Source organism: Calonectris borealis, chromosome 18 (assembly GCF_964195595.1).
Source record: "Calonectris borealis chromosome 18, bCalBor7.hap1.2, whole genome shotgun sequence".
Lineage (NCBI taxonomy): Eukaryota > Metazoa > Chordata > Aves > Procellariiformes > Procellariidae > Calonectris > Calonectris borealis.
Window position 1 is genome coordinate 8406054 of NC_134329.1, and position 13266 is coordinate 8419319.

General features: G+C 45.1%; 1 protein-coding gene across 2 annotated transcripts; it reads left to right on the plus strand.

Annotated features, from left to right (window-relative positions):
• Positions 1 to 831: 831 nt before the first annotated feature.
• Positions 832 to 13030, plus strand: RHOF (ras homolog family member F, filopodia associated). Of its 2 annotated transcripts, none has more exons than XM_075167715.1 (5): positions 832 to 1088; positions 1206 to 1293; positions 8292 to 8401; positions 9153 to 9287; positions 11495 to 13030. In XM_075167715.1, exons 1-5 carry the CDS (start codon positions 924 to 926, stop codon positions 11657 to 11659), a joined length of 663 nt encoding a protein of 220 aa, XP_075023816.1. In that variant the 5' UTR covers positions 832 to 923; the 3' UTR covers positions 11660 to 13030. The 2 variants fall into 2 exon arrangements, with proteins under 2 accessions (XP_075023816.1, XP_075023817.1); XM_075167716.1 differs by lacking the exon at positions 11495 to 13030 and adding an exon at positions 10516 to 11488.
• The last annotated feature ends 236 nt before the right edge of the window (positions 13031 to 13266 follow it).

Sequence of the window (13266 nt, forward strand, 5' to 3'; positions counted from 1 at the left end):
CCATGTAGGTGCCTGGGGCCATCACATCTCTTCAATTAAAATGTAAAATTCTGGTTTATTTTCATCACAGCTCACCTCGGATGGGTGGCACTGGTTGAATAAGCAATGAGCAGAGCTCTCAGTTCCTACTGGAGCGGTAAATACAGCAGAAAACAAGCAGCAAGTCACCACCACTCCCAGTGTCAGCAACAAGACGCGTTTCGGGGGATACCTCAGGGGGTCTCTGCTTCCCCCCGGCCGTGGCTGGCACTGCACCCGCTGCACGCTCTCCCCTCAGCCTCAGGACAGGGATCCGCCGCTGCAGACATTGAGGTTGAACTGGAAGACATCCCCTCAGCCGCTGGTGACTTGGGGTAAACCAACATGGCGCTTGAGGTCCCAAGGGGCTCCCTGGAGGAATAAATGAGGACTGGGGTGGAGGACGCTGGACGGGATGAGCACCCAAGCGTGGGTAACATGGCGGGTCGATGGGAAGAGCAAAGGGGACAGGGCCCAATGGCCCCAGGGGGATGGAGGCCTTGGAGGCTCACCAGGAGGAGAGGGGTGCACAGCCCCTGTGGGTTTGGGGGGACGGAGTGCTGAGGGGGCTCCTGTGGTGCCCACCGGGGCTGCGTCCACCTCAGCGCTGGGGCCCCGCGGGTGACCCTGGGCAGCAGCACACCCGCGGGCGCCCCAGACCCGTGAGGGGGCTCAGGGCTTCGGGAGAGGCCCCCCGCCGCCGCCTCGCGGTTGACGCGGCGTGAGGCCACGGCGCGGCCCCGGGCGGGGCCCTGAGGCACCTGAGGCGCCGGCGCCCGCGGCGCGGCCAATCCCCGGCGGGGCGCGGGCGGTGCCTGCCCGCCCCGGGCCGCCCGGAGCGCGGAGGCGGCTACGGGGAGCCGCGGACCGGCGGCGCTGCGCCTTGCCCGGCCCCGCTCCGCTCCATGGAGGCGGCTAACGGGGCCCTGCCCGAGGGCGCGGCGGGGGGCTCCCGCGGCAGCGCGGCCGCCCCGTCGGGCAAGAAGGAGGTGAAAGTCGTGATCGTGGGGGACGGCGGCTGCGGGAAGACGTCGCTGCTGATGGTGTACGCCAAGGGCGCCTTCCCCGAGGTGAGCGGGCTGTCGGGGGCGCGAAGGGGCTGGGGACCGCCCGGCAAAGCGGCCGGTGCTGGCTGCGAGCTGCTTGTCCCTAGCTGGAAGCTAGAACCGCTTCTCCTCCCTTTGCAGCAATACGCGCCGTCCGTCTTCGAGAAATATACTACCAGCGTTACGGTGGGCAAAAAGGAGGTCACCCTGAATTTGTACGATACCGCAGGTAAGGGTTTTTTTTTGTTTTCACACATACTTTCCGTTTTCCCGATGCCAAAACTGCCAGAGGCGGTTTCTGCGCGGCCGCTGGGATGGGTCCGCGCTGGGCCCCGGCCTGGGACGGAGCCCAAACCCAGCCCCTGGGTTTTCGTAATTTCAGAGAAATAAGCAGAAACTGCTTTTACCGGTGTAAAATGCTGCTTCTGTGAACGTGCCCGTATTTCTGTTCCAGCAGCTTTTGCTGTGTCAACTTAAACCAGGCTGATACTTGAAGACTGTAAAGGTGGACATATTTTCAAATTGCTTTTCTCCTAGCATACTTTTAGTGTAATATCACAGTTAAGACTGCGAGAGATTAAAGTATAAACAAAACAACAACCGTTACCTGTTGCATGCATAAATGTGCCTTCCAGAAGAAAAACTGTCGCTTGTCTAATGGCAGTTCTAGCCATGGACTCGTTCATTATCTTAACAACACAGTTTATTAAGAAAATCACATCAAATAGCAAACATATCTGAAGGTATTAAAACCCAGTTCCCAGATGCAAAGCATAATACAATCAACCAGGAAAATATTTTAATCTCCTGCCATGTGTGATCGAATAGTGAAGGACAAAAAGGCTGGTTTGTGTTCAAAATAAAAAGGCTGTAGCAGTAAAAGTTATTTGAAAATGCTGGTAGTTTGTTCGGGTTCATTGCAAGAACTTTTGAAATGGTTTGTGTTCAACCTCATTCAAAGTTCCTAGACTCTGTTATCCAGCAGCGTTCCTAAATGAACCCTAAAATTGACACGTGCTGTGTTTCAGCTCACTGTAAATCATCTGTTTCAGTTCAAGCCTGTGGAGTTGTTCCAAATTTACACCAAGACAAATAAGAACTGAATGCAGTCTATATTCATTTTTTTAATGGTAATAAACCACACTTACCTTCTTGCATACCGTACATGATATCTGAATAGATAATTTCAAAGGTTTTTAATCAAAAGTGAACTTTATTGCTAATCTTTACTGCAGTATAGTAAGATCCTGAGCACCCAATTTGCCAACATATCTTCTTGTGTCAATGTTACTGTTCTCGAGTCCAGTGATTTGGATAATGTAGCTTCTACTGAATGGCAAGGCTTTTTGTGTTTAAGTCTTAAAGGAAAAGAGAAGGGCTGAAATCTAGTGTGAGCAACCAAAGAGGGCTTTCCTTAATATAGTGTAGTTGGTACAAAGAACTTGCCCCAGTGAACTTGTCGAGTTTTTATGTTTGTTTGCTGTCAGCGTGGAATTTTTGCCTGTCACACAGTTCTTGATACTTGGCTGGCTCTCATTTAAAATCACCATGCTGCACCTTCCAACATTTGCCTTTGGAGTCTCTTCCAGGCTTTAAGGAACATGGGCTGGATCCAGAAACAACGGTAGGTAGGGCAAGTTCAGTACTGCAGCACTAAACTCTTGCAAGCCTGACGTAAGTGCCCAGCTCCTTGCGTCATGCAGGGACTTCAGCTCTGTGCAAGACTTGCAGCCACCAGCAGCCCGGAGAACGCTCGCTGAACCCGGTGCTGGTGGCTTGTCTTACCCTGTTTCCTTGTTCAGGCATGTAACTTCAGCAGAAAGTGTCTACGCTTCCACAGGTAGTTCACAGCTATAAATACTGTCCTGGAGCAAAGCACTGCCCCATTGAAGAACAGAGCGGGGTGTATATTGTATCTCATAAGACACTGGGAAGTGGAGGTGCCGTTGTTGCCTAGTTGGCAGAGCTCTTTGCCATGAAAGAGCAATTGCTTTCCATCTGTTGAAACCTTGAAACCCAACATGTTTCACCTCCCAAAACAGTGTCATGGCCACCAGGCTACAAGTTGCTAGAGGCTGCTGACGCTTGTCTCCTCCCTTCCTGTTAAATTTCTTTTGCTTTGCATGAGACACATCAAGATTATCAGGTGCAAAGAAAGGGGGGACATTGTCACCTTGGTTAAGGCATTTGCTTGGGAGGGGGAAAGACCTGAATTTTGGTTCTGTTTCAAAGCCGCTTACATAGTTTTATGTTACAGATCTGTGTCATACTCTATGATTCAAGCAGCTTTTCATCCTCTTTCTGACGCTGGAAGTTATGCGAGAGGAAGAACTCACTTGAGCACACATTTTAATCCCATCCTGTTTCTTAATTATACAAAGCTGATGTTGAGTTCCTTAAACGTTAGACTAGGACCAAGAGTTGTGTCCTGTCCTCTAAGTTCAAATAGTGCAGTAAGAGAAGAGCAAGGGGAGTGTCCAGTTCAGGAGACGAGAGCTCCTGTCCGTCTGCCACGTGGATGCAGCATGGGAGATGGAGTTTTGGAATTGGTGTTTCACTGTGTTGACTTGCTTCTGTCGCATCATGCAGCAGCAGCTCATTAAATTCCTCTCTCAGCTGGGTGATGATGCTCTGGGGTGTACAGAAGCAATTGCAGCTTAAAGAGGAGTCTAAACATACAACTTATTACTGGAAGTACAGTGGTTTAACAGTGCAGCATATCGGCCATATTTTATGAATCATCTTCAGACTTACTGAACTGCTCTTGCAGTTGGTCTTGCTCTTCTCTAAAATCCTAAGACAGCTTGTGTTTTGCTTCTCAGCCTGAAAGGTTCCCAAATCATTCCGATTATCATAAAATCATTTAAATGGGATCAAAAGGATGTAAAACCATTTCTGAGATGAAGGGCTTCAGCTAAGTGCCATGTAGCAGTGTAGGGGAGGAGAAGGCAAAGCTGTTCTAAAAAGCGTCACTGGATCTTCATGATGCACCCACTGCAGAAAGGACTTCGGTATTTTTAGGATCTTACTAAAAGCAACACTAAATAGAGCTGCATGTGCTCCAGCGTCATGGGAAGGTAAAGGACAGGTTCAGCTCTGTGGGCTGTTTAAAGCTAGAAGGATTCTTTGTATTGTCAAGTCCTGTGCAGCTTGAGACTTTGAGCTTGTCCTACTTCCTGAAGGAGAAGGACACAAACAAAGTGCCTAAGAATCAAACATTTCAAGCTACAATAGGTTTTTTTTTTTCCTTGACGAGAATTTTGGTAACAAATGAATTTAATGAGTTAGTCTAAAATATGCTAGAATAACAATTTTTTGTGAGACTTTTGTACTATGCTACTCTATCTTCCTCGTCAGAGACACCTCTTGCTGTTGCAGGAAGTTGGTGGTATACATATGCAACGCGTAAAGGCTTTGCAATATCACTTGTCTCGTCTGCAAACAGGCTTTGCAGCTGCTTATTCAATTAAAAGTTTCCATTTCTTGCTGTGCTCGATAGAGGCAAAGGCATTGAGAGGTAAATTAACTCTGTAATTTTTTACTTACTAAGGGAGCAGTGTTGATGCTTTAGCTGCAGTTCAGACCCAAGGTTCAATTTCTGATGCTGTTCAGTGCAGGACTTTCTGAGACCAAAGAAAAGACCAAAGAAAAGAGCTCCTCTGGGGGAAGGCTGGGGAGGAAGTAATGCCTCATCATTGTGGGCGCCCGCTCTGGCAGGAAGCACATGCGAAGCCTCCAGCGGGGTTTTTCAGGTCTGTAATGACAGATGCACGGCAGTCTGGGGCCTTAAGAGAAATTTTAAAAGCCAATATATGCAAGAATAATTTTTCATAACTTTGAACAGGAGGGAGTGCCTGAGGAAGACAAAAAAACCCCAACTTTTTAATTGAAGCGTGCCCCCTGCCAAGTGTCCTCTTCTACTGGTTTTATTCCTGCCAAGAATGTGTTTCCTAATTTTTTTTTTAACTGAGTAGTGAAAAAAACATAGCTGGCAAGCTAATAACCATGGTATTCCCATGGCGCCTGCAGAATAACAAATCAAAGAGAATTGGGTGCATTTCTGTGTGCCTGTGAGGGCTTGCCATCGCCCGGTTCCATGTCGATCCTAAACCAGGAGTGTGGAGTATTGCAGACGACACGCGGCCGTACGTCGGAAGCGGTCGGCAGGATATTGCATTCTTCCTTACCCGCTGGTGGCGATGGACAGCGCTGCTGTACGTTAGGACAGCCTGTACTGGCAGGCTCCTAGGCTGGCAAGTCTTGACTCTATCGTTTACCCTCTGCTGTCAGTGGCAAAGGGTGCTGAGCTCCTTTACAGACTGAGCAACGCACAGGCTGGCGCTTCTTCAGTGGTGAATCGGTGAGGGGTGAGGAAGAGCGGAGGTGAACATGCGTGTGAGACAGAGACCTGCGGCTTCACCACTTCTCCCGTTCACCCTCCACCTTCACCTGAGGTCCCACCCCGCCGTAGGGCCCGACTGCAGTGATGCGGTTGCGCAGCGTGTCACAGAGGCACGCAGGAGTGTGATCTTTGCAAAGAATTAGCACATTTTAGGTGAATTCAGCTGGACGGAGTTTTTTCTTTTAAAAAACCAAACAGGGTCTCTGATGCTACAATGAATTGAGGAAGGCAGAGGAGGGTCACAGATATGCTCACATGTAGACATATATTTGACCGATTCTTCCACAGCATGCTTTTTGTTAACTGGGGAAAGAAAACAGCTACCTGTGCTTGAGGAAGCACACTCGGGGGGCTTGCATATATATTCAGTTACTGCTTAGGTTCAGTCCTGTTCCTTCATTTTAAAATTCTTCTACTAGAAGACCTAAATCTGTGCCAAATTAGCTCTGACCACAGACTGAGCAGCTTTACAGAGAAAAAGCCTCCCAGGCCCTTTCTTGCATTTCATTAGCAGCACTTAAGGACAGGGGGTGAAAGGGATTGTTTTCAGTGAGAGGGATGTCGATGTTTAGACACAGCTTGATTTGGGTCCTGTTCCATCCTCAGCAACTGAAGAACTGCATCTGTGCTCTTAAGGAATAGCTTCTTCTCCTTCCAAGCGAGCACTGCAATCACCCGGCCATAATACAAGTTAAGCAATTACCACCTAACCTTCCCCCTGTGGTCTCTGTGCTATACCTTGTTCCGTGCTCTGTATTTGAAATTCCAAACATGCATGGAGCATTTTATACAGCAGCATTTTCTCATGCATTTATTTTCTCAGTTTGCTTTAAAAAAAACATATCCGCACAGCTGGTTTTGAAGATGAAGGTGCAGTTCACTGGGGCATAGCGATAGTTATTGACTTGCAATACAGCATATTTGGGTCACATCACTGAAGACACCTCTTCTGTTATCCCATCCAGGAGAGCATGGTTTTAGCTGTATGTTCCGATTCCAAGCAAACAAACGTGTTTCTTCCAAGAGGACAGTCCTGTCTGCCTCACAAATTGCCAGCAATAACTTGGAGGACCTTTTGATTTTACAAGCTACATTGGTAGAACCTCAGAGGCATGAACTTGAGCAGGGAAAATCACACACAGCACATAACACTAGAGGAAGTTAGGAGGGGAAAAAAAAGTATTTGGCATCTGATGAATTTAATGTATTTAGAGGATTATCTCAGCAACAAAATGGTAAATCGGTTGCAAACAAGTAGGTGGATTTGGGAGAATAAGAAGGGCTAAGCAGTCTAGTCTTTGCTCTGAGTGTTTATACAACATGCATAATTTTGTCAATCGTCTATTATTTCTGGATTAAACATTGAGAGATCAATCTTTCTTTGTTCAGCACCTGGCCCACGGAACATGCTGCTCTTGCAGGAGCTCAAATACAGAGTGGTCCAAAGATTCCCATTTTATAAACATCTCAGGAAAACAGTAATGCCTTATCGAGTAGGGATTGCCTTGTAATAACCTATATCTTGATCCATTGTTTAAATTAAGGAGGGGGGCAAAGTATTGTAGAATGATTGCCCTTCTGGTATCTGCAGTTCTTTAGATTGCAGCTGGAGACAAGCGTGTTGGCGAGAGTGATGAGTATGTGACTTGGGGCTGAGCCAGGTGCCAGGGCAGGAATAATTGGTATAAAGTTGGGGTGCACTGAAATTTTCAGCATCCCTTCATTTGAAATATCAATCCAAAGATTTGAGATGTGTAACTTCCCTGTAGGGCAGTGTCTGGGCTGTGTGTACATTGTGGTGACCATGGGAAGGAACGGCATCCCCAGTTCTCATTTTGGAAATTCGGTGCATCACGGTGACGTACCTGATTCCAGGCACAGCATTCAGGTGGCAAATAGATCTTCTACAAACTCCTTAAATCACGGTTTCTTCCTTATTAAGTCTCTGAAAAAAATCTCAAATGAAAAAGATTGGTTTTGTTTTCCTGAGCTGCCAACTATATCTGGTAATTACTGCTTTCTTGAACTTAAGCTCTCAAAGCAAGACACCTTCAGACCCCAGCATGGTGATTACCGCTAGGTCATATGTACAGCAAGCGGAAGAGCACAGGTCTGAAGCAAATTAGCTTCCTCTTGTCAGATCACGTGCTAGAATATCCCTAATCAGAAGTATGACAAATCCCCTGCTTTTCCAGAATTCAGCAGCATCCCTAAGATCTGCTGTGTAGTCCTGCTTCAAAGACCACTGAAGCCAGGCTGATGTTGCAGCATGTCCTGTAAAATCACGTGCGCGCTGCTACAGCGAGCAGCGGTGCGAAAGGCACAGCGTGCTGATCGCTGCTTCCTCTCAGCTCACTGGGCTGGGAAAGGCAAGTTTGCCACTAAGATTTTTACTTCAGCATTCGCATCTAGCAAATACGGTGTTTGTTCTCCTCACAGCATCGCATGTGCAAATGTATTTGGGAGAATGGAACCACTGCCAAATTGCAAATGTTTTAATCGATAACTGTCAAATTCCTCTTGCTGATTTTGCTTGTGAGCAGCAACTTGGCAATCGGCGATTAGAACTGCTTCTGAGTAGTTAGCAGTTGGACAAAGCTTTATTAAGACTTGCCAAGGACGTGTTTGATATTCTAAAGCATTGGTTTTGTCAGTGAAGAGGAATCTCCTGCATCAAGGGAAGGAATTTTACAAGTATGGAAAACTTCAGTCTATGCAATTATAGTACCGTTGTTCTTGATCTCAGGTATGTATCTTTACATATTCCCATCATACTTCTTGTTAAAGACAGATTTCTTCTATCCAAAACATTCTCTGTGTTTCAGGGCAGGAGGACTACGATCGGCTACGTCCGCTTTCTTACCAGAACACAAACGTCGTGTTAATTTGTTACGATGTCATGAACCCCACTAGCTATGATAATGTAGCAGCTAAGGTAAGAGGCTTTCATAATTGCTTCAACCTTTTAAATTAATTACATACGCCTGATATACGACAGGATGTCAGATTAAAAAAGCTGATGCTTCCAGTGTCCGGTACCCTGGGCGTGTAGATGCACAGATCCCTCATCATGCACTGAGCTGCAGGTCACAGACCTTAGACCCAGAGCTCACCCCTCCACAGCTCGTAAGTGCTCAGAACTGGGGTTGACTCTGCAGTACACTAAAAAGATCACAAACCAGCGGTGAAATCGCTGCTTTATCTGTAGCGATGTCACACGACCAAGATTGCACACAGGCATTTAAGATTCACGTCTGCTTCCATCACATGCATATTTAACTACAGGAGGAAGACAGGGAAGCAACCACTTGTCCGTACTAGGATTTCTGTAATGCTCCAAAGCAGAAGTTAGCATTCCTGTACATAACACCAGCAAAACAAAGCAAGACTTCGTCCAAATTCTGCTCTTAAATACGACTTTAGAGGAGCTCTTCTGAATTTAAACAGATGTTAAGTAAGCGCTTTGGCATAGCGGCAGATGTTATAAAGCAACTGACTTTGGGTAGGACTTAAATGTTTCTGTAATGTAAATGGTGCATGTTGGGCCCCTACCACTACATTAATGACTTTCAAAATGCTGAAATTGCAGCATATATTAAATGCTGGTTCTGTTCTTTGGCTTTATTGTTTTGATTTCAGGGGAAAAAAAAAAGCCAGATGTAAAAGTTTTGTTTTTCTACCATCAGTGGTATCCTGAAGTGAATCACTTCTGCCGAGGTGTCCCGCTTGTCCTGATCGGCTGCAAGACAGACCTTCGGAAAGACAAAGAACAGTTGCGCAAGCTCAGGGCTTCCAAGCAGGAACCCATTACTTACAACCAGGTAAACACAAGTGTGTTTTAAGTGGTGTCCTCTTCGTAAGAGAGAAAGCACACTTACTTCAGTGGCATCATTGCTCACAAGTGCGATCACAGATGCTCCAAAATTAGGGGATCACAGTGTCCGGATAAAAAAATTGACAGTCAGCACTAACAGGGCTTTCTGTGCTTTTTGGAAGTCAAAATCACCACCCATCACCACCCATTTTTAGTATCAAAGTAAAGAGAAATTTGAAGAGCGTTTCGCATATCCTGGGGTGTCTCAAAGGAAACTAGTAGCTACGCGTTCTAGGCTCATTACATCTCATTCTTCGTTTCCTTTCACAGCTGGGTTATTACTGTTACAAATTTGTAAGCTTCGACAAGTTTGTTGGACTCCCTTCATAATTTTTGTTAGGCTACATTGCTCCCATCACTGGTACTTTGATCAGGATTGTGAGAAAGACTGGAGATGCTAGAACACATATTACAGGATTAAAAATACTGACTGTTCTGGAAAAAATGTGTTTTGCAAACCCTATTTAAAAGTAAATCCTTTCAAGGACAATAGCAAAAACATCTGCAAGGCTTCTCTAACATAAGAGACTTTTCTTTGAAGTCTCTAAAGTAATCTTTAAAAAATCTACATATTATCAAATGTTTCCAATTTAAGTATTACAAAGCAGTGAGACTTACAACTAGTGTGACAAGACAGGCATAGCTGTCCTAGGTACAGGAGAAACAGTCAGTGGTGGAACAGCTTGTCCCATGTCACACGAGACCCTTCTGCTCTGGTCTCCATTTTTTTTTTTTTTTAAACTACAAAGCCATCCTTCTCCTCTCATCTCAGAGCAAGAACAGCAGCTTTTGAACTGTTTGAGACACAAGTCCGGAGAACAAGGTTAAGTGCACTAAGACCTTGAATGAATCACTACTTTTTCTAAACAGCATGAAAAGAAACTGCAACTGCATCACCACTAAACCACCCTGGGACTTTTAGCTTGTCTTCCTTGCGCACGAGATGAGATGCCCATCCTGTCACTTTGTGAACAGCTGCAGATTGTCCCTCATTTGCATTAATAACTCCCTTCATCACCCTCACACATGAGGTTCAAGGCAAGCAACAGACACTTTTGGCAAGTCTGCTGAGGCCTCATGCAATTAAATTCCATGGCCCACATGATGTACAAACTTTGTCTCCTATGTGAGCCCTCCCACTTGGTTTTTCTCCCCTTAAATATACACTACCTCAGTCTTTTACAGCTGATGGCATCTTGAGTCACACAACGTGATGCTTCCAATGCCAGGCACAGAGGAGCTGAACAGTATCTGCCAGCACTGCAGCTTGCAAACAACTGGAAGGAGACAAACTTCGCTTAAATATGCTGAAGAAAAATCCCCCTATAGAAGCCTGAGTGCTCAAGTGACCCCACTCCCAGGGCTTATAATAAATAAATGCAGAGTTGTGAGCTGTGGGTTGCAGACCTGGAATTCACACTCCAAGGCTCACAAGCATTCAAAACTGGGGGCGGACTCTGCAATGACAATAAAAGGATCACAAGCAAAGTAAGAAATCACTGTGTTTTGTCTGTAGTGATTTCACACAATCAGGATTGCATGCAAATGTTTTAGAGTCTAGTCTGTTCCCATCGCATGCATTTGAGTGAGGTTGAGAAACACAGGCACCCATTTGCGTGTACAAGGATTTCGGCTGAGCCTTGTGATGCTCCAAAGCAAAAGTCAAAAGTTAGGGTTCCTGCATGTGCACCAGCAAAACAAGGCAAGGCATTGGTCCACATTCTGCTCTTGCATGTGACAGTCATTACTAAAGGTGACATCACATAACAGTTAAGGTCAGGCTTGAAAAAATATCCCTATGTAGACATCTTACCCTCACTTGAGTACTTACCTCAGCATTTCTTTTAAACGCAGTTAATACTGAGAATATTTTTACACTATCGGCAGTCTGCATCTTAGAGTCTCTAATGCATTGAACTGTTAGGCCAGGCTCTAGATCGACATGAGGAAAAAAAAAAACCAACCTAGTTTATTTAACAGTGCCTCAGTTTATTACCAATGCCACTTACGCCCTAGCACTATACTCAGAAGCTGCTTCTTTCTTCCTGACCTCATGTTATAAAGATGTACAAAATAATTCCCTTTCTTTCTCATCTCACCTTCCTTCTCACATACATTGGGTTTCCATCTTATCTTACCTTTTATTCTTTCCAGGGTGAAGCAGCTTGTCAGCAGATTAATGCAGAAGTTTATCTGGAGTGCTCAGCAAAATGTCGTGAAAACATAGAAAATGTTTTTAAAGAAGCAACAACCATTGCACTGAATGCCATGAAGAAAGCCAAGCGCCAAAAGAAACAGACGGCGTGCTCAGTGTTATGATCTGGACTGCAAGAGAGCATTGACTGCATGAGAGCCAAGTGATGCAGGTTTTAAAAACAGTATAACTTCAAAGACCTTTTTTTTCCCATTACATGTTTGTATTCCTAGAACAATTTTTATTTTAAAATTTTAATTATTTTTAGTATTTTTGCACTTTTGTTGCACTGCTCTCACAAAGTTTTCAAAGCTCTTTATAAGGTTAACTGATGCTGCAGGTCTTTGTCCATCTGGCTTTTGCTCCTAACTGCAAACGACCACCAGTCAGGTCTTGGATTCACTATCGAAATTGCAACGAACAGTGACTGCTACTGTATGACTTAATTAGTGGGTTTTTTCCCCTCTGCAAAATAATTGTGCCATGTTATAGCTACAGTTTACTGTCTTTTTGAAGCAGAAAAGCCACATCTTTCAGAAGAAGTTGGAGCAGCTTACCAGGCACCTTTGAAGAAGCAGGAATGAAGTTCTGTCTTAACATTTTCAAATTAATTTACTTGGTGGCAGTGTACGAGTGAGCCTCCAGCTGCCCCCAGAGTGCGCAGACAGAGCGTCCACTCCCCCTATACCACTGGGCCAGCTTTGCAGAGCTGCTCCTTTAGGGCTCTCCTTGCAAGGCCTGCTGCTGTAATAGAAAGTGGTATTTATCGATGGAAATACATCAGTTGCTCCAGTTCAGAAATGGAATATCATGGAAAATACTTAATTTACAGCACTCGGAAGTACTCCATGCAGCTACTATGTGTAATGTAAAGCCAGTTTTACAATAAACTTATATAACTTATTTAATACATGACATGCAAATATTGGTGCACGCTAGGGGAAATACTTAACTCATATTCATTAACTGATGAAATCATCTCTACTGCTATAAATTAAAATTTTCCCTTTTGTGAGGAAGGTGTCCGTTGTCTGTTTAAGGATGAGGGATGCTCCCCCTGGACAACCTGGTACACGTGCCTCACCTCTCCCAGTTCTTTTGCACATCCCGTGCAGTGAGATCTCAGATTTCAGGAGCAATCACTACTTTGTAGCCCTCGTATAAACCAAACCCGTGAGGGGGAAGGAGGTTTCTGCAGTACAGGTGTTGCTGAAAGTTTTCTGTATAAGGCAAACTACAGCCCATCCTAAGGGAGAATACATAGGACTTGCGTAACGGTAACAAGACACAACCTTTTGCCAAATGGTTTAGGCAGTGCATGCCAGGCGTCTGCTGTTAGACAAATGCTTGCACATAAAGCCTGGTGACTGTACATCATACAGAGTTCACGCAGCTTTATCCTCTGCTGGTTACATGACCAGCTGGTGAAATACCTGTTTTGGAGCGAGCCAGCATTATTATTTTACATGCACAGTAAAGACATTTTGATCCTTGAAGTCTTACTTTTTTTTTTTCTTCCCCTAATTTTTTTTGACTCAATTAATGTTTGTGAATCCCTACAAGCTTAAAATGGAAAATTAAAGAAAAAAAAAAAATTACAAGTTTGTGCACATCTTTGACTATAGAAAAATCTTATATCGATAGAAGATTATAGATTTGACTATAGAAAAAAGAATTGCGCAGCCCTTTCTCCACAAGACGACGTGTGTCAGTAAAAGACAGAACCGCACAT

What these genes read in the sequence shown, in the direction of transcription:
- RHOF (XM_075167715.1), top strand. Translation starts at nt 924, where the DNA reads ATGGAGGCGGCTAACGGGGCCCTGCCCGAGGGCGCGGCGGGGGGCTCC. An exon ending in ATGATAATGTAGCAGCTAAG is followed by an intron (nt 8,402 to 9,152) that starts GTAAGAGGCTTT and finishes TTCTACCATCAG; the next exon opens with TGGTATCCTGAAGTGAATCA. An exon ending in AACCCATTACTTACAACCAG is followed by an intron (nt 9,288 to 11,494) that starts GTAAACACAAGT and finishes TATTCTTTCCAG; the next exon opens with GGTGAAGCAGCTTGTCAGCA.